The 24,783-nt window shown below is 44.6% G+C and overlaps 2 protein-coding genes across 3 annotated transcripts in view; both read right to left on the bottom strand.

Annotated features, from left to right (window-relative positions):
- SHLD1 (shieldin complex subunit 1) overlaps positions 1-5,089 on the bottom strand; it is a 112,033-nt gene extending 106,944 nt beyond the window's left edge. Inside the window, exons 1-2 of one of the 2 annotated variants that reach the window (XM_050745251.1) lie at positions 5,012-5,089; positions 4,812-4,928 (exon numbers count right to left, since the gene is read on the bottom strand). Coding sequence is in view for 1 of the 2 variants with exons in the window: in XM_050745250.1 (XP_050601207.1) it covers positions 5,012-5,076 (65 nt within the window). In the remaining variant the exon portion in view is untranslated. The remainder of the gene's footprint in view (positions 1-4,811; positions 4,929-5,011) is intronic. The other variant, XM_050745250.1, reaches the window with a different exon arrangement.
- Positions 1-24,783, bottom strand: part of CHGB (chromogranin B) — an 817,086-nt gene that overhangs the window by 168,264 nt on the left and 624,039 nt on the right. The gene's annotated exons all lie outside the window — the stretch shown is intronic.

Below are 24,783 nucleotides of genomic sequence, written 5' to 3'. Positions count from 1 at the left end.
TTCCTCCCACCACTGCACTTGTCCTTTCTTCCAGCAGAAGTGCATCTCCCTCTCCTGGATAACGCTTCTAACATATGGAAGAGGAGGGAACGCTTCTCAATTCATTCTGTGCATCCTGTATTACCCTGACATCAAAACCAGAAAAAGATAGTGCAAGAAATCAAATCTAGCAACATATAAGAGGATCATATTCTATGACTACATAGACCTAATCCCAGAAATTCAAAGTTGTTTTAACATTTGAAAATCCTCAGGGATTGAGGACCCCTGTCTTAGTAGGTCTCATCCAGAAGACTCTTTTAAGGCCTCATAAGACATATTTAGCACCTATTCTCTCTAAAGCCTGCTACTTAGAGGCTTCATCTATACAACAGGAACCTTGGCTTCCACAACCCCCCTTATCTTAACTCAAGCATTTCTTTTCTTTTTCTTTTTTCTTTTTTTTTTTGAGACAGGGTCTCGCTCTGTTACCCAGGCTGTAGTGCAGTGGTGTGATCTCAGCTCACTGCAACCTCTGCCTCCCAGGTTTAACCGATTCTCCTGCCTCAGCCTCCCGAGTAGCTGGAATTACAGGCATGTATCACCACGCCCAGCTAATTTTTGTATTTTTAGTAGAGATGGGGTTTCACCATGTTGGCCAGGCTGGTCTTGAACTTCTGACCTCAGGTGATCCGCCCACCTTGGCCTCCCAAAGTGCTGGGATTACAGGTGTGAGCCACCGTGCCCCGCCCAACTCAAACATTTCTTTATGCTGACTTCAACACTTCAGGCAAAGCAACCAATTTCCAATCAGTTTGAATTCACCTATGACCTGAAACCCTCTCCCCAAACATTTATACATTTTGAGGCCTAAAATGTATAAAACCAAGCTGTAATCTAACTACCTTGGGCACAAGTTCTCAGGACCTCCAGATGCTGTGTTACGGGCTATGGTCATTCATATTTGGCTCAGAATAAACCTCTTTAAATTTTTTACAGAGTTTGGCTTCTTTCATCAACAATGGGAAAGGAGGTTAGACATACCTCATTATACCCACCTCTTTTTGGAGTTCAGGCAGAACAGCTGACCGACATGAATGTTAAAATAGAGATCATGGTCAGGTGCAGGGGCTGACACCTCTAGTCCCAGCACTTTGGGAGGCTGAGGCAGGAAGATCACTTAAGCCCAGGAGTTCAAGACCAGCTTGGGCAACATGGTGAAAACCTGACTCTACAAAAAATACAAAAACTAGCCAGGCATGGTGGTGCATGCCTATAGTCCCAGCTACTCAGAAGGCTGAGATGGGAGGATTGCTTGAGCCCAGGAGGTTGGGGCTGCAGTGAGCTGAGGTCACACCACTGCATTCCAGCCTGGGTGACAGAGCGAGACCCTGTCTCAAGAAAAAAAAAAAAAATCATATGACTGACCAAACGGACTCTCTGTGGCAATAAGATACCAAACTATGCCTAGGTGTGGTGGCTGACGCCTGTAATCCCAACACTTCTGAAGTGGCATTGCTTGTCTGGGGTAATACCCGAGGTTCATTGTCTCATGCCAAGGAAATCAAAGACATGAACACACAAGGAGTGTGTTTAAGAGAGGAAAGTTTAATAGGCAAAAGAGAAAAGCTCTCCCATGCAGCGGGGCGGGGGTTCCGAACGGATCTCCCCCGTTTGGGGCAAGATGAGGTTGGTTGTAGAGATGAGCTTGAGGAGCCAGTATCTGATTTACATGGGGCACAGAGGGTTGGTTGGACCAGGTGCGCCTTTTACAAAGCATGCGAAGAGGCTAGACATCCCACCCTAATCTTTTATTATACAAATAGTTTTAACCTGGCCAGTGCCATGTTGCTTGTACATGTGGCGACAAAGAAAAGGGAAGAGGAAACCTCCATGTTGAATATACCTGGCATCCAGCCCTTTTCTATTGGCACAGCTGCCGGCATTTACCCACGCAAGCTTCCAGCTTGTTCATCTATGCTTGCAGCTTGATTTTTCAGGCTGCTTTTTTTTAAGAAATTATTTGGGGGCTGCTTTTTATTAAAAAGAAAACTTTACCAAGGATTTGCTAACCCTCGCTAACTGCCTAATTCGTTTCTTTTAGCTTCTGTATCACTTTGGGAGGCCGAGGTGAGAGGATCATTTGAGACCAAGAGTTCGACACCAGCCTGGGCCACATGGCAAGACCTTGTCTCTATGTTTTATATTTATATATATAGCTAACAAAGATACCAAATTATAAACAAGACCTAGGCCATGCAAGACATAGGTTAGGATACACCCTACAGACTATAACATTTTGTTAAACGGGTTTTTTTTTTTTTTTTAATTAAACTGGTATAATGTTGCTTACCTTCCAACCTGACACTGGTATAGCATCACATGACAGATATCAAACCCTGAAGGAAATAAAAATATTTTATGTAGGCCGGGTGTGGTGGCTCACGCCTGTAATCCCAGCACTTTGGGAGGCAGAGGTGGGTGAATCACTTGAGGTCAGGAGTTTGAGACCAGCCTGGCCAACATGGTGAAACACCGTCTCTATTGAAAATACAAAAAATTAGCTGGGCATGGCGATGCGTGCCTGTAATCCCAGCTACTCGGTAGGCTGAGGCAGGAGAATCGCTTGAACTCAGGAGGTGGAGGTTGCAGTGAGCTGAGATTGTGCCACTGCACTACAGCCTAGGTGACAGGGCAAGACTCCGTCTCAAAAACAAACAAACAAACAAAATACAAAAATTAGTCAGGCGTGGTGGCGCGCACCTGTAATCCCAGCTGCTCCAGAGGCTGAGGTGGAGAACTGCTTGAACCCAGGAAGTAGAGGGTGCAGTGAGCTGAGATCGTGCTACTGAACTCCAGTATGGTTGACAGAGCAAGACTCTGTCTCAAAAAAAAAGCCCAAAATATATTTCTTTGACATATTTTGAAATGGCCCTACAAAGCTACAAAGCTGTCTTTTGTAACAGAAATTTGCATCTACAGAGACTCTCCATTAATGCAGCCAGGATTTCCCTTTCTAGGCCTTTCCCATATCCAGGAAAGATTAATTCTGACACTTAATTTTCCAAAAAGAGACATTTACTGTCTATTCTCTTTTCTTTTTTTTTTTTTTTTTTTTTTTTTTGAGATGGAGTCTCACTCTGTCATCCAGGCTAGAGTGCAGTAGCATGATCTTGGCTCACTGCAACCTTTGTCTCGTGCCTCAGCCTCCCAAGTAGCTGGATTACAGGCGCATGCCACCGTGCCTGGCTAATTTTTGTATTTTTAGTAGAGATGGTGTTTCACCATGTTGGCCAGGCTGGTCTTGAACTCCTGACCTCAAGTGATTGGCCTGCCTCAGCCTGACAAAGTGTTGAGATTAGAGGCGTGAGCCTTGGAGCCCAGCCCATCTATTCACCGCGCCTGGCCCATCTATTCTCTGAGGCTGCTACTCACGCTTCAACTGCGTAACAAGGACCTTGAACAACACAACTCCCTTATCTTAGTTCAAGCATTCTTTTCTACGGACTTCAAGTCTTTAGACAAAGCTTAACTCTCTCAAGCAACTGTCAGCTAAAGAATCCCTAAAATCCACCTATGACTTCTAAGACCACCCATTGAGATATCCGCCTTTTTGGGTCTAACCAATGTATACCTTCCATGTATTGATTTATGTCTTTGCCTGTAACTCCTGTCTCCCTAAAATGTAAAAAAACAAACTATAACCCAACTGCCTCGGGATCACTTACTCAAGGCTTTTTGGGTTTGTGTTTTCTCTCTGGGCCAAGGTAACTCATACTGGCTCAGAATACCACTGCTTTAAAATAGTTTACAGAGTTTTATTTATCCGCTAACAGTCTGACAGATGCTGCAAAGACAAGCTTTGAAAATATTATACATAGTATAAGAAGATAGTCGGCCGGGCATAGTGGCTCTCACCTGTAATCTCAGCACTTTGGGAGGCTGAGGCAGGTTGATCAAGAGCTGAGAAGTTCAAGACCAGCCTGGCCAAGATGGTGAAACCCCGTCTCTACTAAAAATCCAAAAATTAGCCGAACGTGGTGGCAGGCGCCTGTAGTTCCAGCTACTCGGGAGACTGAGGCGGGAGACTAGCTTGAACCCGGGCGGCAGAGGATGCAGTGAGCCAAGATCCTGACACTGCACTCCAGCCTGGGAGTGAGTCCAGCCTGAGTGAGACTCATGAGACTGATTCAAAAAAAAAAAGTCATGAAATAAGCTAGTCACTAAAACGTTGACATTATACTTAATGAAAGAAGCCAGTCACACTGTATGATTTCATTTATATCAAACGTGCAAAGTGGCAAGGCCATACACACAGAAAGTATACTAGCAATTGTCTAGGACTTGGGGTGGAGTGGACGTGGTGAATGTAGAATGACTGCTACTGGAGGCAGAATTTTTCTTTGGGGTGATGAAAATATTCTAAAATGAGATCACAGTAATAAATGCACAATTCTCTCAACAACAACAACAAAACTCTTAATGTTACACTTTATTATTTATTTTTAGGTACGTTGTCTTGCTCTGTCTCCCAGGCTGGAGTGCAGTGGCGCGATCTCGGCTCACTGCAGCCTGGAACTCTGGGGCACAAGCGATCCTCTCACCTCAGTCTCCTGAGCAGTTGGGACTACAGGCGAATGCCACTATGCTCGGCTTTGATTTTTTTTTTACGCTTTAAATGGGCAAACTTTACATGGTATGTGAATATACATTTCCCAAGAAAGCTGGGGGTTTTTTGTTTGTTTGTTTGTTTTTTTAGCAGAACCTCCTGAAGTGGCAAGTCACTGAAAAAAAATTTTTGTTTTTTAAAAAAGAAGCTTATCCATACTTACTACCCACAAATTTCCACGATTCCCCAAAGCAGAGGCTGCAGAGACCGTGTGTTGGGGCGGAAGGGGCGGAGAGCTAACAGGAAATCCTGACATGCCAAGGAAAGCCTCCATAACTTCCTAATTGAGAGATAACGATCAGAGGCATTGCTGTGACCCCTACCCCCACCACTCCAACCCCCCCACCCCCACCTCCTGCTTACCTCTCTCCAAAGCACTTCAGAAAACTGACGAGAAAAGCCGCCAAGCCCCCCAATACACTCACCATCCGCAACCGGAACGCGGAAGCAATGGCGCCATCTTTGTTATGGGAAATGTGAGGTTCGAAGGAAGTCACCGGAGCCATCCTTACTGAGGGCAGCGAAGGGCAATGGAAGCCCTTCGCGGCCATGTTGACTGAGGCTTTTGTCCTGACAACGAGGCTTGCCACGTGTGGTTATATTGGGCAGTTTTCCTGAAGAGGCTTGTCGATAAATGTGCTTGGTAAACACTAAGGGAACAGAAAAAATATTCAAAAATTTAAATGTTGGCCGGGCGCGGTGGCTCATGCCTGTAGTTCCAGCACTTTGGGAGGCTGAGACTGATCACTTGAGGCCAGGAGTTCGAGACCAGCCTGGGCAACGTAGGGAGACCCTGTCTCTACAAGAAAAAAAAATTTTTTAATTAGCCAGGCATGGTGGCACATGCCTGTAGGTCCAGGTAGTTGGGGGGCTGAGGTGGGATAATTGCTTGAGCCTGAGAGGTCAAGGCTGCAGTTAGCCATGTTCTCGCCACTGCACTCTAACCTGGGCAACAGAGCTAGACCCTGTCTTTGAAAAAAAAAAAAAAAAATTCGGCTGGGCTCCGTGACTCACGCCTGTAATCCCAGCACTTTGGGAGGCCAAGGCAGGAGGATCACCTGAGGTTGAGCATGGTGGTGCAGCCTGTAATCGCAGCTGCTCGGGAGACTGAGGCAGGAGAATCACTTGAACCCAGAAGGCGGAGGTTGTGGTGAGCCGAGATCGTGCCATTGCACTCCAGCCTGGGCAACGAGAGCAAAACTCCGTCTCAAAAAAAAAAAAAAAAAAAAAAAATTCAATGTCTTGGAGAGGGTGGGGTTGCATGCCCTTGTAATCCCACTGCTTTGGGAGGCCAAGATGAGAGGATTACTTGAGGCAAGGAGTTCAAGACCCACCTAGGCAACACAGTGGAGACCTTGTCTCTACCAAACAGTTTTAATAAATAAATAAATAAACTTAAATGCCTACATTTTAAAAATATGAAAAGTAGAAATTAGAGATGAGGATGAAAATATTTTAATATTCTGATGCATGCAGATAACTACATAACTGCCACAACTGCAGGACCACAAAAAAGAGACTATGAAGACAAAATTACAAAATTAAGATTTAGCTTAAAGATCTAATTGGCTTTTGTTTATAATTCTAGAATCGGGCAACATCTCATTCTATAAAATTGAATGTTCCAATGAGCTGAGCAGACAATGTTGGCTTCGTAGGCAGAAAAGGAGCTAAATAATGCAGAAAGAATAAAAAGCAAATTGATGGTTCCTTTTTTTTTTTTTTTCTGAGACAGTCTTACTCTGTTGTCCAGGCTGGAGTGCCCTGGTGCAATCTCAACTTCCACCTCCCGAGTTAAAGCAATTCTTGTGTGTCAGCCTCCCTAGTACCTGGATCACAGGCGTGCACCACCATGCCCGGCTAATTTTTGTATTTCTAGTAGAGACAGGGTTTTGCCATGTTGGCCAGGCTAGTCTTGAACGCCTGACCTCAAGTGATTTTCCTGCCTGGGTCTCCCAAAGTGCTGTGATTACAGCCATGAGCCACCGCACCCGGCCCTGCAAATTGATCATTTCAAAGTTACTTTCCTTGTAGAGTTAAAACAGAGGAGACTTCCTTATTATATTTACTTAGATTGACAGGAATCTCCCGTTTTCTGGAAGATGGGCTTGTTTCAAAGTTCAGTCTGATTATGTGGCACTTAGCACAAGTAACTCAGTTCTGATTTGGCCTGGCCTGCTGGGGCCTACTGCAGGAGGTCAGACCAAATCAATGACCTCCTATAAAATTTAACAAAACTGAAGGCTATTTTCCCCTTTCACCATTTTCTTGAAAGAGTAGTGTATACTCATAGCCTCTTATCGATGCCTACACTGGAATAATAACCCATAAATTAGGAGTCCTGGACTTAAGATGATTATTTTACCTATACACTGTTCTTTTCTTTGTGTTTTTTTTTTTAGAGGGAGTCTCACTCTGTTACCCAGGTTAGAGTGCAGTGGCACGATCTCAGCTCACTGCAACCTCTGCCTCCCGGCTGCCTCAGCCTCCTGAGCAGCTGGGATTACAGGCATGCGCCACCATGCCCAGCTAATTTTTTTTATTTTTAGTAGAGATGGGTTTTTACCGTGTTGGTCAGGCTGGTTTCGAACTCCAGACCTCAAGTGATCCGCCCGCCTTGCCCTCCCAAAGTGCTGGGATTACAGGTGTGAACCACCATGCCCAGACTTTCTTCTCCTTAAATATTCCATGCTTACACTCTCTCAATTCTGAGCTTTTCCCCCGTGCAATTTCTTCCCTTATGAACACTCTTCCCTCTTCTTTGATGTTTGTCATCCTTACAATTTCAGCTTTAGCCAATTTTTCCTCCAGGAACCTTCTCTGACTTATCTGAAAGGAGTTAGTTGTCCCTTGCAGGGATGCTCACATTCCTTTGTTTACCCAGATTACTCTAAATTCCTTTGTCCTTCCTACTTTTCCCACCAAAATGTAAGTATCTCAAAGGCAAAGACCGTGTTTATCTTTTTTTCTGCTTGTATTTCAGAGCCCAGCTCAGTGACTCATATGTAAGTACTCAGAAATCATTGTTATATGCACAAATAAATAAATCTCTTCCCAGGTCTCCCCTGTTCCCCACTCCTCATTCACACCCCACTCAACCTTATATCCTCCAAGAAATCTCAGAAACATGACTTCTTCATGGCTTGTTATCAGTGAAACAAACCTTAAAGGCTTTGCTAGTGTCAACCTTTGCTTGAAAAAAAAGTCTGGGTATAAATTAACTCTTATTTATTCTGTTGTGGCTTTTCCATGATGAGACTTATCTTTCTATGGGCTTCTGTTGCAAATTTCTGAAGTCGATAGTGACTTTCTTTGCCATATAAGTGTAACCACCCGATGGATTCTTCTTGCCCGCTGCCTAGACAGAGCCGATTTATCAAGGCATGGGAATTGCAATAGATAAAGAGTCTAATAAATGCGGAGCCAGCTGCATAGGAAACCAGAGTTTATTATTACTCAAATCAGTCACCCTGAAACTCAGGTATCGAGTTTTTTAAGGATAATTTGGTGGGTAGGGGATCGGAAAGTGGGGAGTGCTGATTGATCAAGTCAGAGATGAAATCATAGGGAGTCGAAACTGTCCTCTTGCACTCAGTCAATTCCTGGGTGGGGGCCACAAGACCAGATGAGCCTGTTTATTGATCTGGGTGATGCCAGCTAATCCATCAAGTGCAAGGTCTGGAAAATATCTCAAGCACTGGTCTTAGTTTATTGTTGTTGCTGTTGTTGTTATGGAGTCTTGCTTTGTCACCCAGGCTGGAGTGCGCTGGTGCTATCTTGGCTCACTGCAACCTCCGCCTCAGGGGTTCAAGCGATTCTCCTGCCTTAGTCTCCCAAGTAGCTGGGACTACAGGTGCATGCCACTACATCCGGCTAATTTTTGTATTTTTAGTAGAGATGGGGTTTCACCAAGTTTGCTAGGCTGGTCTTGAACTCCTGACCTCAGATTTCCCCCCGCACCCCCTGCCAGCCAGCTGCATGAACCCTAAACCATGATTTCTAACCTTGAGGCTTATTTACTAGGCCTGCAAAGGCAGTCTAGTCCCCAGGAAAGGGATTTGTTTTGGGGAAGGGTTGTTATCTTCTTTGTTTCAAAGTTAAGCCATAAACTCCCAAAGTTAGCTCAGCCTACACCCAGGAATGAACAAGGACAGCTTGGAGGTTAGAAGCAAGATGGAGTCAGGTCAGATCTCTTTCACCATCATAATTTTCTCAGTTGTAATTTTTGCAAAGGCAGTTTCATAAGCATGCCTCTGACCATACTGTCTTGCCACTTTTAGTTAGTCCATGCATAAGAAATGAAAGCTACTTGAAATAAGCATCACAACAAAATCTTGCCAGCGACAACAAAGTAGTTTATTGCATTCCCAAAGTAAATTATAAATTGTTTTAGAGTCCCTTCTGTTTTGCCATTGATTATATAATGACTGCATAAATTGAGTGATGCCACAATTTTATGAAACTCTTCATATTTTGTTGATTTTCTGCCATCAGCTGAGCCAGCTACATCAGCCAAATTTCTTTCAACAGAAAAAAGTCATTTTAGTTGAAAGACCAAAATAGCTCTTTCAAAGTAGGATGATGTTATTTGCAATTATCTTATCTCTCTTTGCCATTCTGAACCTTGATCTAATTACTTTCTCATCTAGGGACTTGGCTTTAAGAAAGTGGTAAGGAAATGTCACAAAAGTTCAAGGGTTAAGTATAATAATTAATGAGCCTCAAGGCTTTCTTTTTTTTTTTTTTGAGTCAGAGTCTGGCTCTGTTGCCGATGTTGGAGTGCAGTGGCACAATCTTGACTTATTGAAACCTCCACCTCCTGTGCTTAAGCCATCCTTCTACTTCAGCCTTCCAAGTAGCTAGGACTACAGGTACACGCCACCACATTCAGCTAACTTTTGTATTTTATGTAGAGATGGGGTTATACCAGGCGTGGTGGCTCATGCCTGTACTCCCAGCACTTTGAGAGGCTGAGGAAGGTAGATCACTTGAGGTCAGGAGTTCGAGACCAGCCTGGCCAACATGGTGAAACCCCGTCTATACTAAAAATACAAAAATTAGCCAAGTGTGTTGGTGCACGCCTGTAATCCCAGCTACTTGGGTGTGATTACACTGAGGCCTGAGAATTGCTTGAATCCGGGAGATGGAGTTTATAGTGAGCCAAGATCGCACCTCTGCACTCCAGCCTGGGCAACAGAGTGAGACTCCATCAAAAAAAAAAAAAAAAGGAAAGCAAGAAAGCAAGGAAGCAAGGAAAGAAGGAAGGAAGGGAGGGAGGGAGGGAGGGAGGAAGGGAGAAGGAAGGGAAATAAATCAATCTAAGTGTCCATCAATGGATAAACTGATAAAGAAAATGTGGTATATACACACAATGGAATACTATTCAGCCATAAAAGAAAACTCCTGTCATTTGCAACAGCATGCAGTGAACCTAGGGGACATTATGCTAAGTGAAATAAGCCAATCACAGAAAGACAAATACTGTGTGATCTCACTCAAATGTAGAAACCAAAAAAGTTGATCTTGTAGAGGTAGAGAGTAAAATGGTGGGTTGGACGTGGGGGCTCATGCCTGTAATCCCAGTACTTTGGGAGGCTGAAGCAGATGGATCACCTGAAGTCTGGAGTTGGAGACCAGCCTGGCCAACATGGTGAAACCCTACCTCTGCTAAAAATACAAAAATTAGCGGACATGGTGGCACACATCTGTAATCCCAGCTACTCGGGAGGCTGAGACAGGAGAATCACTTGAACCTGGGAGGCAGAGGTTGCAGTAAGCCAAGATTGTGCCACTGCACTCTAGCCTGAGTGACAAAGCTACACTCTGTCTCAAACAAAAAAAAAAAAAAAAAAAAGAGAGAGAGTGAAATGGTGGTTACCAGGAGATGAGGTGGTTGTGAGGAGGACAGTCTGGAGAGATGATGGCCAAAATTCCAGTTAAATAGGAGGAATAACTTCAAGAGATCATTATATAATGTGGCGGCGATAGTCAGTAATACATTGTATTCTTGGAAAATGCTAAGAGGGCAGATGTGAAGCATTCTTACCACAAAAGTGAAAACTATGTGAGGCAATGCCTTAGTTAATGAGCTAGATTTAGTCATTCCATAATGTATATATATTTTAAAACATCATGTTATACATGGTAAATACATACAACTTTATCTTTCAACTTAAAAAGCATGTTAATAGAAACATCTCACTGTCAAAGATATACCAATCACTCAGTTTTTTTTTTCTCTTTTTGAATATCCACTTGTTTTTTTGACAAAAACCTTTGAGTGGAATTTTTTTTTTTTTTTTTTTTTTTTTCCAGATAGGGTCTCAGTCTGTTGCCCAGGCTGGAATGCAGTGACATGATTAGAGCTCACTGCAGCCTCAACCTCCTGTGCTCAAGTGATCTATCACCTAACACTCCTGAGCAGCTAGGATTACGGGAGCACATCACTATGCCCAGCTGATTTTTTTTTTTTTTTATTTTTTGTGGACACGAGGTCTCACTATGTTGCCTAGGCTAGTCTCAAACTCCTGGGCTCAAGCGATCCTCCTGCCTCTGCCTCCCAAAATGATGGGATTACAGGCCACCACACCAGGCCTCTTCATTTTCCAATCCTGGCAAGTGTATTTCTCAATGCTCCTGACGGCAAAGGTCTTTAAAAGCATTAGACAAAACCCGGTAGGTCCAAGGAAAAGGAGAGTTTGACTACATAGTAATGTGAAAGACGCTCTAAACATGTACCGGAGCCACATACAAATCAGGCAAGGTCAGGTCATACCCATATTATGTAAAGAGGTGCTTCCCGCAGAGCTGATGTGAAGAGATGTCATGGTCAATTTGTTAGATGGGACAGGCAAAGTTCCAAGACATTTGCATGAATATGCCTGGAAAGACTGTGGTCCAAATACCGTGGTTATCTCCAGAAAACAAGATTGGGTGGGGCTGGGTCAAGAGAGGACGCTATCATTTCTTAATTTATAAACTTCTATGTTTTGATTTTTTTTTTTTTTTTTTTTTTTTTTTTTTGAGACAGGGTCTCATTCTGTCACCCAGGCTGGAGTGCCGTGGCTCGATCTTGGCTCATTGCAACCTCCGCCTCCTGGGTTCAACCTATTTTCATGCCTCAGCCTCCGAGTAGCTGGGATTACAGGTGCACACCACCACGCCTGGCTCATTTTTTTGTATTTCTTAGTAAAGATAGGGTTTCACCACATCGGCCAGGCTGGTCTCGAACTCCTAACATCAAATGATCCTCCTGCCTCAGTCTCCCAAAGTGCTAGGATTACAAGCATGAGCCACCCAGGTCGGAGTGTGGTGGCACGATCTTGGCTCACTGCAACCTCTGCCTCCCAGGCTCAAGTGATCCTCTCACCTCAGCCTCCCGAGAAGCTGGGACTACAGGCACACACCACCATGCACAGCTAATTTTTGTATTTTTTGTTGAGATCGGGTTTCACCATGTTGTCCAGGCTGGTCTCGAACTCCTGAGCTCAGCGATCCAACTGAGCATCCAAAAGTGCTGGGATTATAGGCATGAGCCACTACAGTCAGCATGAACTTTCTTTCTTTCTTTTTTTTTTTTTTAATAACAAGCACATACTAATTTTGTAATTCAAAACAATTATAATAATGTTAATAATAGCTTAGCTAAACTTGGTAGAGTGTTCCAGAACTGTAATAAGAGAATGATTTACATGAATTTATTTATTTACTCTTCACACAATGCTGTGATTAAGATATTGTTATTCCCTGAGTTCATTCCTAGCACCTCTTAAAAAAAAAAGATACTGTTATTATATCCCTTTTACAGATGAAGAAACTAAGGCACAGAATGTATTAATAGATAAGCAGTGACAGATCTCATATGTGGCAGAGCTGGCTAAAAAGATATTAAAATACTAAAACTGCAAAGAGCTGGGAGCGGTGACTGACACCTGTATTCCCAGCACTTTGGGAGGCTGAGGTGGGTGGATCACGAGGTCAGGAGATCCAGACCATCCTGGCTAACACGGTGAAACCCCATCTCTACTAAAAATACAAAAAATTAGCCTGGCATGGTGGCACGCACCTATAGTCCCAGCTACTCAGGAGGCTGAGGCAGGAGAATCGCTTGAACCTGGGAGGTGGAGGTTGCAGTGAGCCAAGATCATGCCACTGCACTCCAGCCTGGGTCACAGAGCAAGACTCTGTCTCAAAAAACAAAACCACACACACACACACAAAACGGCAAAGAAGGCTATTATCTCAAAAGGAATAACAATTACTATTCCCAACCTCAGAAAATAATTTAAAAGTTAGTATTAATTGAGGAAAAAATTTGAACCAGAGCATGTTGAACTCATGAAGTATTAAATCATTAAAATAGATGCAGCAGACAACCCTGTACTAGATAGCTGTGACCCAAATCCTCTGTGTGTTTTAGAAACATCCCTCATGTGTGTTATAACAACCCCAGTGTCAGAGTGCCTCGTTGCTAAAGTGGCTTGCTTAAAGGCCAAGCCATGGAAAATCACTAATAAAAGCATAAATGAAAGAAAAATGTGTAATTAAGAAACTCAGATGCCCCAACTCAATTGAAGTAGAAAATAAAAATGTGAAGACATCGCTTTCCTTAGGCTTATTATCTTTAATTGGCTTCCTTCTTTGTTGTGGATGGCCACATAGACTCAGGAGAGAGGCCAAGTGCTAACTCCATGTCTCCTGCAGGCCGCAGCATCAGCTCCTGGTGCTCCTGTTGTTCCTTTTCTTTAAAGAGGAGGTAGCCGGGCATGGTGACTCACGCCTGTAATCCCAGCACTTTGGGAGGCTGAGGCAGGCAGATCACCTGAGTTCAGGAGTTCTAGGCCAGCCTGGCCAGCATGGTGAAACCTCATCTCTACTAAAAATACAAAAATCAGCCGGGTGTGATGGCGGTGCCTGTAATCCCAACTACTCAGGAGGCTGAGGCAGGAAAATCTCTTGAACCTGAGAGGTGGAGGTTGCAGTAAGCCGAGATCGTGCCACAACACTCCAGCCTGGGTGACAGAGTGAGACCCTATCTCAACCAAAAAAAAAAAAAAAAAAAGGAGGTAATAAGACCTTTTCTCTGAAAGAGAAAAGCACTTAACCTGTTGTGCACTAATAGTGTCTAGTTGTAAATGCTCATTATCCTTGCAACTGACTGAAGTCAGCATACTTTTCAGAAAAACAGTGAGCCAGATGTTTCTAAAATTCCAAAGGGCAAAGCCAGCCTCTCAAAAGGATGAAGTGGGTGGCTACCCACTAATACCCACAAATTACCTGATTCCTATTTAACAGGTAATTTGAACAACACAGGGAGAACATCCTGTCGAAAGCATCTTTTTCACTCTACGTACTTGAGGTTCCACCATTAGAAATGCCTTCCTGGTGGCCAGGAAGCCTAGATTGTGCCACTGCACTCCAGCCTGGATAACAGAGCAAGACTATCTCAAAACAAAACAAACAAAATGCATTTTTTTTAGTCCTGTGGAGTCCCCCTTCAAATGCAAATACTTTCACATCAGCTCTCTGCATGGGCAGTAAATTTGAAGCTCGGTTATTGGAATGATGCCTAGAAGTCCCTCCCAGAGTCAGGAGGTATCGGAGACTTCTTAGGAGGGAGACACAGACCATCTTGCCTAGAACTGGCCCTACAGATCTAAGGGTCAACATAACTCACAGAAACAAGCCCAGGCTGACAATCTACCTTCCAACAGCAAGGAAACCTCAACTCTGGCTGGGTTCCCCCTGACATCACCTCCTTCCCTCACTGAAAACAGCAGTTTCCCAGCAGACAGCAGCTACCCATCAAAGGAGACCAGTGACTCAATGGCAGCAGTTTGCTCTTCTGGTGCGCAACAGAGCTGGGGCTCAGGCAATACTTAGATGCAGACATAGCTTTCCAGGCAGGACACCTGAGACTTTTCCTTCCTCTGAACCCCAGAGGACTGGCTTTTTTTTTTTTTTTTTTTAAGTTTTTTCTTTTTAATAGTATTGTCATTACAGATTTGCTCATCTTTTCCGTGAAGCATGAGTCAATATTCTGCTCTCATTAAGGATGCCAAGGTCCTAATGCCTTCTCCCCTTTACAAAATAACTTAGCCATGTTCACATTCTCTTAGCATGTAATCTACCATCCCCTAAGGCCCCAGGCCATTCTCATGAGCCCTGGGCATGAGAAGATTTTCTTTTTTTTTTTTTTTTTGAGATGGAGTCTCGCCCTGTCACCCAGGCTGAAGTGCAATGGCGTGATCTCAGTCACTGCAACCTTTGCCCCCTGGGTTCAAGCGATTCTCCTGCCTCAACCTGCTGATTAGCTGGGATTACAAGCACACACCACCATGCCCGGCTAATTTTTTGTATCTTTAGTAGAGACGGGGGTTTCACCATGTTGGCCAGGCTGGTCTCGAACTCCTGACCTCGTGATCCGCCTGCCTCAGCCTCCCAAAGTGCTGGGATTACAAGCGTGAGCCACTGCACTCGGCCCAGGAGATTTTCATAACAGGAAACGATTCGTGTGTATTTAATCTGCAGATTGCATGCAGTGGGGGTGGGGTTGTGGCAAAGATGGAACAAACAAATTGCAAATGTTTAGATATCTTCTGCACCCACGCTACTTCAGACGTAGACAATCTGCGTCCCACCCTCTTCAGAGAATCATCTCAGAGATTAATAGCGTTAGGACTTTGAGCAAGGGCTTAGTCACCCAACCATATTACAAAAAGTAGTGAGAGTGTCCTCTGAATTAAGGTGAATTAAGGTGAATTAAGCCTTCCCCTAACACTTGTCCCTAATGTCCCTTTCAGAAACTTGAGTTTTTCTGCCTCTCTCTGTGTCTGATGTTGCTTACTTGTTTTACTTGACAAACTTAATGAATTGAACATACTTTTACAATTTTTATTTATTTATTTTGAGACAGGATTTCACTCTGTGACCGAGGTTGGAGTGCAGTGGCACGATCATGGCTCACTGCAGCCTTGACCTCCCAGGCTCAAATGATCTTCCTGCCTTAGCAGTCCACCCTACTCTTCCTCCCCGCTCCCCACCAAGTAGCTGGGACTACAAGGCATGTACCAGCATGCCTAGCTAGAGCTAGTTGTGTTTCACTGTGTTGTCCAGACTGGTCTTGAACGCCTGGGCTCAAGCAGTCCTCCCACCTCAGGCTCCCAAAGTGCTGGGATTACAGGTGTAAACCACCGTGCCTTGTCCATGCTTTTTTTTTTTTTTTTTTTTTAAGATGGAGTCTCACTTTGTTGCCCAGGCTGCAGTGCAGTGGCATGATCTCGGCTCACTGCAACCTCTGCCTCCCAGATTCAAGCTATTCTCCTGCCTCAGCCTCTCAAATAGCTGGGATTACAGGTGCACACCACTGAGCCCACCTAACTTTTATATTTTTAGTACAGAGAGGGTTTCGCCATGTTGGCTAGGATGGTCACGAACTCCTGACCTCAGCCTCCCAAAGTGCTAAGATTACAGTCGTGAGCCACTGCGCTCGGGCTATGCTATTTTTAATAGTAATTAAACTGCTTTTTGCTGATCATCCCTTCATTTCTTTCCTCCTTATGGATCTGTAGGGGAAAAGTTCCCATAATGACAAAGTCAAATTAGAAGGGACTCCTTTGCGTGAGAAGACAATAAAAAGTCAACTAGATTCTCAAGAACTGCCAGGGAAAAGTCACTCATGGGGACAACAACTCCTTTGTAAATTCATCCTCACCAGCTGCACTCACTCAACAGAATCTGGTCTTTTAGCCAAATACAGGCTCCTCCCCTCCACCAGGATTATTTTAAATTTCCCTCTACTCCTTCGCAGCTGCTGACTTGCTTCCTCATGCAATTAAACATCCAAACCCATCCAGATCCGGGCCACCTGCTCCTCCTTCCCTTCATTTAGCACTGAAGTTGATGACAGTCTCTTTTTGTCTTCTTATGCCCTGTCCTCTGTCCCAGCATGTTCACAGGATACTCATGCTGTTCATTTTCTTCCCTTCCTTCTCCTCTCCTCTCCTCCCCTCCTCTCCCCTTCCTTCTCTTTCCTTTTCTTCCCTTCCCGTCCCTTCTCTTCTTTTCTGTTCTCCAGCCAATTTCTCCCTCTCCATTTGTTCAATAGACAGATAAAAGGATTAATCCCTTTATCCATAACACATGTAATACATGTTGCAAATATTTCCTCCAAGTCATTTACCTGTCTTTTGACTTTGTTATGGTGGGGTTATTTTTCAGTTTGCTTCTTATTGTACTTTTTGTCATGCAAAAGTTTCTTCATTTTATTTTGTTTGTGTGTGTGTGTGTGTGATTTTTATTTTTTTTTTAAGACGAAGTCTTGCTTTGTCACCCAGGCTGGAGTACAGTAGCACGATCTCAGCTGACTACAATCTTGGCCTCCCAGGTTGAAGCAATTCTCCTGCCTCAGCCTCCTGAGTAGCTAGGATTACAGGTGCCCGCCACCATGCCTAGCTAACTTTTGTGTTTTTGGTTTTTTTTTTTTTTTTTGAGACGGAGTCTCGCTCTGTCGCCCAGGCTGGAGTGCAGTGGTGCGATCTTGGCTCATTGCAAGCTCTGCCTCCCAGGTTCACACCATTCTCCTGCCTCAGTCTTCCGAGTAGCTGGAACTACAAGTGCCTGCCACCACGTCCGGCTAATTTTTTTGTATTAAGTAGAGACGGGGTTTCACCGTGTTAGCCAGGACGGTCTCTATCTCCTGACCTCGTGATCCACCTGCCTCGGCCTCCCAAAGTGCTGGGATTACAGGCATAAGCCACCATGCCTGGCCTCTTCTTTTTAAATAATCGCATTTATTAATCTTTTATTACATCTGAATTTTGAGTTAGAAATACCTTTTTCCACCCACAAGATATAAAGGAATTCACACGTTTTCTTCCATAAAACATGATGGCATAGTTACTGATGGCACTATGAAAATGATGCAGTACCAAAAATAAGTGAGAAATAATTTGTGGGATTTCCACTGCAATTTAATCAGAAGTAAAATATAAACAGAGATGCCCCAGAGGCAAATTTGCTATGCCTTTGGTCAGAGATTTGAACAGGCAGAGCTGATGCCAGGTCAAACCGTGAGGTAGGTATTCAAAAAAACTCAGAGGAAGCTGAAACAGGGAGTCGAGGAAGACATAGGCATCTGGAATTGACAGAAGATAAATGCAGGTGAGGCTGTCCATGAGAGCAGGGAGAACGGACAATTTCGGATTAGCTTCAGTTACATATAACAGAAAACTGATGTGTGTAGAAGATTTTTGCTTCACATAAAAAAATCAGCACTGGACCAGGGGCAGCTGGTCCAGTACTGATACAGGCTTCATGATTATACCAGACTAAGACTTTTTCTGTCTTGTTGCTTTGCCATTTAAATACGTGGTTTCTCCTTCATGACCCAAAGCAGTTGCTTGAATTCAAGCCATTGTGTCTGTATTCCAGCCAGGGGGAAACAGGAAGAAAGAATGATGGTCATGCCTGCCCCTTTAAGGGCTAGCAATCAAATCATTTTCAAAACTTCCAGTATATCCTCTTAGTCAGAACTTAGACATGTGACCACATCAAACTTCGAAGACAGGCTTGGAAATGTAATCTTTACTCAAGGAAGCCATGTGCCCAGATAAGTTAGAATGAATAATAGGGTTCAAGTAACAGTCTTTGCCCCAGCATATAATCAGAAGAATTAAAAGAGGAGCTGTGTGGCAGGGAATGAAATTTGGAGAAAATTCATAGATTGAGCCAATCTTCATATTTCTATTCCCCACGTCCAGACTGCTGAGTACTACACAGCTGCATGGTTAGTGGCCAAGTACATGACCACTAACCCTCAAGTAGACCCTGGCACCTCGGTTAATTGTGCACTGGTACCTGGTCAGCTCCCTCTTCCAGTCCCATGGAGGCTGCTTTAAACCTTCACCATCTTCTAAAGCCATTGTCTTCCTCCTTCTCTGACCTCTGCCAACCCAGAGAAATGGATGCTTTTGGGCATGAGGTACCTCAGCTTCCCATCTTCCCATCTATAACCTTATCACTATCATTCTCCCCTACAACACCTATCTTCTAGTGTTTTGTTTTTGTTTTTTGTTTTTTGTTTTTTGAGACAGTCTTGCTCTGTCGACCAGACTGGAGTGCAGTGGTGCAATCTCAGCCTACTGCAACCTCCACCTCCTGGGTTCAAGCAATTCTCCTGCCTCAACCTTCAGAGTAGCTGGGATTACAGGAGCCCACCACCGTGCCTGACTAATTTTTGTATTTATAGTACAGACGGGGTTTCACCATGCTGGCCAGGTTGGTCTCGAACATCTGACCTCAGAAGATCCTCCCACCTCGGCCTCCCAAAATGCTGGGATTACAGGTATGAGCCACTGCGCCCAGCCTGTAAAGTCTTAATTCCTTAGAATGACACCCCCTCTGTGATTTTCTTGATCTGGTCCCTACCCACCTCCCCCTGATTGAGTAGGTCTAGGATGGGGCACAAGAATTTGTGTTTCTAATGAGCTCTCTGACGATGCTGATGCTGCTGATCCACTTTGTGTAGCATCGGTACAGTCGTTTTCCTTCAGAACACTTGTCTCTGTTTGTAATGATAGATCCCTTCCATTCCTTAATTGAGTGGTTCTCAAACATTAGTGTGCACCAGAATCCCCTGGAGGGCTCATTAAAACACAGATCACTGGATTCCACCTCCAGAATTTCTGATTCAGTAGGTTTAGAGTAGGACCTAAGAATCTGCATTTCCAACAAGTTCCCAGACGATGCCGATGCTGCCTGTCTGTGGAGCACACTTTGATAACCACTGCCTTAGTGCAGGGTTTCTCAGCCTTGGCACTATTGACATTTTGGGCCAGATCATTCTTTATTATACAGGGGTTGTTCTGTGCATTATAGGCTGTTCAGCAGCATCCTTGGCCTCTACCTATTAGATGTCAGTAGCAGCCCCTGCAGTTGTGACACAAATGCCTCCAGATACTCCCAAATGTCCCCTGGAAGGCAAAATTGCCCCCTGGTTGAAAACCGCTGTCTTGGAGTGACTATCTGATTTCTAACCGTCTCCTTATTCAGTCTCTAAGTTTCACAAGAGCAGGATCCTGTTTTTATATTCCCAGTACTTGGTATAGGCACTCAACAGATATTTGTTCAACAAATGAATGAATCTAAGTCCAGCAAAGTTTAAGGCCCTTGGACTGTTTCTGCTCTAATCCCCTGCTTCTATCCTTTCTCTCATCACCAAAAAGCAAGAAAAGAAATCTCCCTGCTGCCACTCTATTCTGGAACCAAAGGATAAACTTCCGGGCTTCTTTGGCCAGGAACATAGGGGCTGAACACATTCCCCAGTCTCAGGCCTTTGTTTAAGAGAGCTGGTCTGTCTAGAGGAATTTTATCAATTGTCCCAGAGAAGGAAGAGAAAGCAGTTTTCTTTTTCTGGATAAGATCAGGGGTGCGATGATGGATTCCCCACCCTGGACACACTCACCCCTAACCACTAGGAGAAGAAGAGATGGATCCAGCCCCTGCCTCTGCAAGAGCTCCTGGGGGGCGGCAGGACTTCAGTGGGAGAGGTCTGTGTGGATGGATGTCTGTGGAGGATAAAGTAGCGGTGAGGGTCCTGGCAACCAAACCTGGGGTCATTGAGCAGCTCCATTTCCCAGAGCAGCAGAACGTATAGGTAGTGACTATGCTTCCAGTCTTCTTTCTGTTCTTTTGTAATACACTGTGCTTCTGGAAGTGACATTCTGTCAATCATACTTTAAGCAAAAGAACAACGCAATAATGAGGATCTCATGAACTGTGGCAGGCTGGGAGAAAGAAGAGATTTTGTGTCAAGGTACTGCTGCTCCCAATGTCAGCATGACATTGGGAGCTGCCTGTTATAGCCACAGCTTCGAGCAGCCCAATTGCAAAGACAGAGAGGCTGAGGATCTGGCAACCCTGGTAGACAACAAGCAGGAGTCAGGAAGCTTGCAGAATTGGCATCACAGTCTGTTCCTGCCCGTGCATATCCTGCCTTCCCTCCTACTGCCACATATCTCTAAATTTGGGGCCGCTTCATGAGCTTGTGCAGTTCTAGCTAAGGCAATTAGGAAATATATTGTTCCACCCTGGATTGTCTTGAACCACAGAGGCCTTACTCTATGTGCCAGCCAGGTCTTCAAGTCAGGGTTTATGGATGCCGGAGGGTAGTGGAAGACTTGTTCATTCACCTGCGGGGAGATTAACCATCATTGCCCTGATTTCAGGGCTGTGAGAAGGAAATTCTTACAAAGGGCATAGTGAGGGCAGAACTTTATGGCTCACTGAGAATCTGAGTGTGATTTTATGATGCTTTTCTGGACTAATGGACTCTTTGGTGATGTGTAATAGAAGTTATTTGAGCTAGCTTGTGAGATAATAGGGAATTTATTACATGTATGTTGGCAGCATTCACACACCAGGAGTTGGATGTAGGAGGGTTTCAGAAAGGGAGGGACCCTAGAACAGAAAGCAGCCTCTCATCTCTTATTCTCTTGCCCGTTCTCCTGTCTCTCTCCTAGTCTCTCTCTCTCTCTCTCTCTCTCTCTCTCTCTCTTTCTCTTTCTCCCTTTCTGCAGAAAGGCTTTCTTTGCTTTCCCTACCCACATGGTAAACTATGTCCCTGCAAAGTTTCCAAGTTCACATGTGAAAGCTCCAGCCTTCTGCAGACACTAATCAGTGTGCTCTCTGTTCCCATACAAAAACTCAGGGAAAGAGAATCTGGTGGGGCCAGGCACGGTGTCTCATGCCTGTAATTCCAGCACTTTGAGAGGCCAAGGCAGGTGGATCACTTGAGGTCAGGAGTTTGAGACCAGCCTGGCCAACATGGCGGACTGTTTTAGTAGAAACCCTATCTCTACTAAAAATACAAAAATTAGCCAGGCATAGTGGCATCCTTGTAATCTCAGCTACTCAGGAAGCTGAGGCACAAGAATAGGCTGAACCTGGGAGGCAGAGGTTGCTGTGAGCCAAGATCTTACCACTGCACTGCAGCCTGAGTGACAGCATGAGACTGTCAAAAAAAAAAAAAAAAAAAAAAAAAAAAACCATCCTGGCTAACACGGTGAAACCCCGTCTCTACTAAAAATACAAAAAAAAAAAAATTAGCCAAGCGTGGTGGCGGGCGCCTGTAGTCCCAGCTACACGGGAGGCTGAGGCAGGAGAATGGCGTGAACCTGGGGGGGCGGAGCTTGCAGTGAGCCGACATTGCGCCACTGCACTACAGCCTGGGCCACAGAGCGAGACTCCATCTCAAAAAAAAAAAAAAGAGAGAGAGAGAGCATCTGATGGGTACAGCATGGGCCAGGTGCCCAGCTTGGGTCCAACCAACTACGGGTGGTACCAGCAAGGCTGCAAGGACCCATCCTGGAGAGGGGGCAGCTCCTAGATACATGCTGTCTTAGACTGGGTTATCCCAGAAGACCTTGAATCAGGATTTGAGTAGCAGGTTATTTGTGAGGAAACTCACCCTCTTCATTGCCTTTGATTGCCTACTAGGGTTCTCCATTTGCCAAATTCTTAAGCTAGAAGGCAGTGAAGCCCAGGCACACAGCAGGATGGAGAAGGGCACAAGTGAGTCTAAACAGGCACATGGAAAACATGAGTTGGGCCTTTCTCTAGAGAGATACCCTAACAAAGATGTGAAAAATACCCTAACAAAGATGTGAAAAAATAAAGTATTCCATTTGTCTAGTTGTAGCTAACAGTAGCATTTAGGCATGCCTAACTTCCCACTTCACAGTTATCATATTTGAGTTTTGAATAGTCTATCGGCATGGCTTGTATCATTGTTTCATACAGCCTGGGGTCAGAAGTGTCAACAAGCCTGGTGTGGCTGTTCATGCCTGTAATCCCAGCACTTTGGGAGGCCGAGGTGGGAGGATTGCTTGAGTCCAGAAATTCAAGGCCAGCCTGGGCAACTCAGTGAAACCTATCTCTACAAAAAAGTTTTTAAATTAGCTAGGAATGGTGGTACACATCTGCGGTCTCAGCTACTTAGGAGGCTGGGGTGGAAGGATCACTTGAGCCTGGAAGGTCGAGGATGAGACTGATCGAGTGAGCTGCCTCAAGTGAATGAGCTGAGATGGCACCACTGCACTCCAGCCTGGACAATAGACCAACACTGTCTCAAAAAGAAAAGGAGGTGCGGTGCTGGGCATGGTGGCTGATATCTGTAATCCCAGAACTTTGGGAGGCCGAAGCAGGAGGATTGCTCGAGCCCAGGAGTTCAAGACCAGCCTGGGCAACATGGTGAAAACCTGTCTCTACAAAAAAATACAAAAAAATTAGCCAGGTATGGTGGTGCACACCTGTAGTTCCAGGTACTTGGGAGGCAGTGGTGAGAGGATCACTTGAACCCAGGAGGCGGAGCCTGCAGCAAACTGAGATGGTGCTACTGCACTCCAGCCTGGGTAACAGAGCAAGACCCCATCTCAAAAAAAAAAAAAAAAAAAAAAAAAAAAAAAAAAAAAGGCGTTAACAAATTCCTGGCCAAATTATAAGCATATTCAGATTTATATAAATATGTTCCAGGCCTGCAATAACAAACTTAAGCAGTTCCAGTGTCAGATGCGATGTTTATGTTATACCCCCTGTGAGTCATTCTGCCCTGAGCAGAAGGAAAGTTTATTTTACACCAGTGATTTTGGATTTTGTTCTTCATCTCTTCATGTATTGCTTCCAGAAGCCACTGCCCAGGACTTCATTTAAACCCCCATCACATTGATACAGTCTCAGTTCATAAAGACTTGTAGAAATTAATTCTTCCCAGCTTTCACAATAAGCCTCTTGCAATATCTAAAACCAACCACCAAAAAAAAGTTATTTGCATTAGTTTCCTATTACTGCTGTAACAAATTACCAGAAACTTAGTGGCTTAAAACAACACAGTTTGGAGATCAGAAGGGTCACAGGGCTGAATTCCTTCTGGAGGCTCTAGAGAAGAATGTTTCCTTGCCTATTCCAGCTTCAAGAGGCTGCCTGCAGCTGGGTGCAGTGGTTCACTCCTGTAATCCCAGCACTTTGGGAGGCTGTGGTGGGAGGAGTTTTTAAGCCCAGGAGTTCGAGACCAGCCTGGGCAGCATAGTGAGACCTCATCCTTACAAATAAAAAAAATTAGCTGAGTGTGGTGGACTGCACCAGGTCCTAGCTACTCAAGAGGCTGAGGCAGGAGGATCCCTTGAGTCCAGGAGGTAGAGGCTGCAGTGAGCTGAGATTGCGTCATTGAGCTTCAGTATGGGTGACAGAGTGAGACTCTGCCTTTTTTTTTTTTTTTTTTTTTTTTTGAGACGGAGTCTTGCTCTGTTGCCCAGCCTGGAGTGCAGTGGCGTGGTCTTGGCTCACTGCAAGCTCTGCCTCCCGGGTTCACGCAGTTCTCCTGCCTCAGCCTCCTGAGTAGCTGGAACTACAGGTGTCTGCCACCACACCCGGCTAATTTTTTTTTTTTTTTTTTTTTGTATTTTTAGTAGAGAAGGGGTTTCACCATGTTAGCCAGGATGGTCTCAATCTCCTGACCCTGTGATCCGCCCACTTCGGCCACCCAAACTAGGATTACAGGCATGAGCCACCGTGCCCAGCCAAGACCCTATCTTAAAAAAAAAAAAAAAAAAAAAAAAAAAAAAGGCTGGGAGGAGAATCACTTGAACCTGGGAGGCAGAGGTTGCGGTGAGCCAAGATCACGCCATTGCACTCCAACCTGGGCAACAAGAGCGAAACTCCTTCTCAAAAAAATAATTAATTAATTAATTAATTTCACCTTTGTGATTACATTGATCCCACTCAGCAAATCTAGGAGAATCTCACCATCTCTCACTAACTTAACACCTCTGCAAAGTCTCTCTTGCCATGTAAAGTAACATATCCACAGGTCCCAGGGATTAGGATGCGGATATCTTTGGAAGACCATAATTCTACCTATCACATTGTAATGAGGAGCATTCCTTTGATACCGTAATTTATGAACACCCAAAACTAATTGAGAAGGAAGAGCTGTATCATACTACACATTTTCAGGTGATGGTAGGAACCTCTTCTAGCAGAAATTTCTAGGAAATGCAGTGGAGTGGAAGAGCACTCTGTTTTAGCCATTCGTCAGAGGTACTTACCCTTTTGGAGTTGAGACTGAACTTGGGTCTGGA

The sequence above is a fragment of the Macaca thibetana genome, chromosome 10 (assembly GCF_024542745.1).
Source record: "Macaca thibetana thibetana isolate TM-01 chromosome 10, ASM2454274v1, whole genome shotgun sequence".
Lineage (NCBI taxonomy): Eukaryota > Metazoa > Chordata > Mammalia > Primates > Cercopithecidae > Macaca > Macaca thibetana.
The sequence above is the reverse complement of the archived record's forward strand: the minus strand, read 5'-3'. Positions and strand labels throughout refer to the sequence as shown.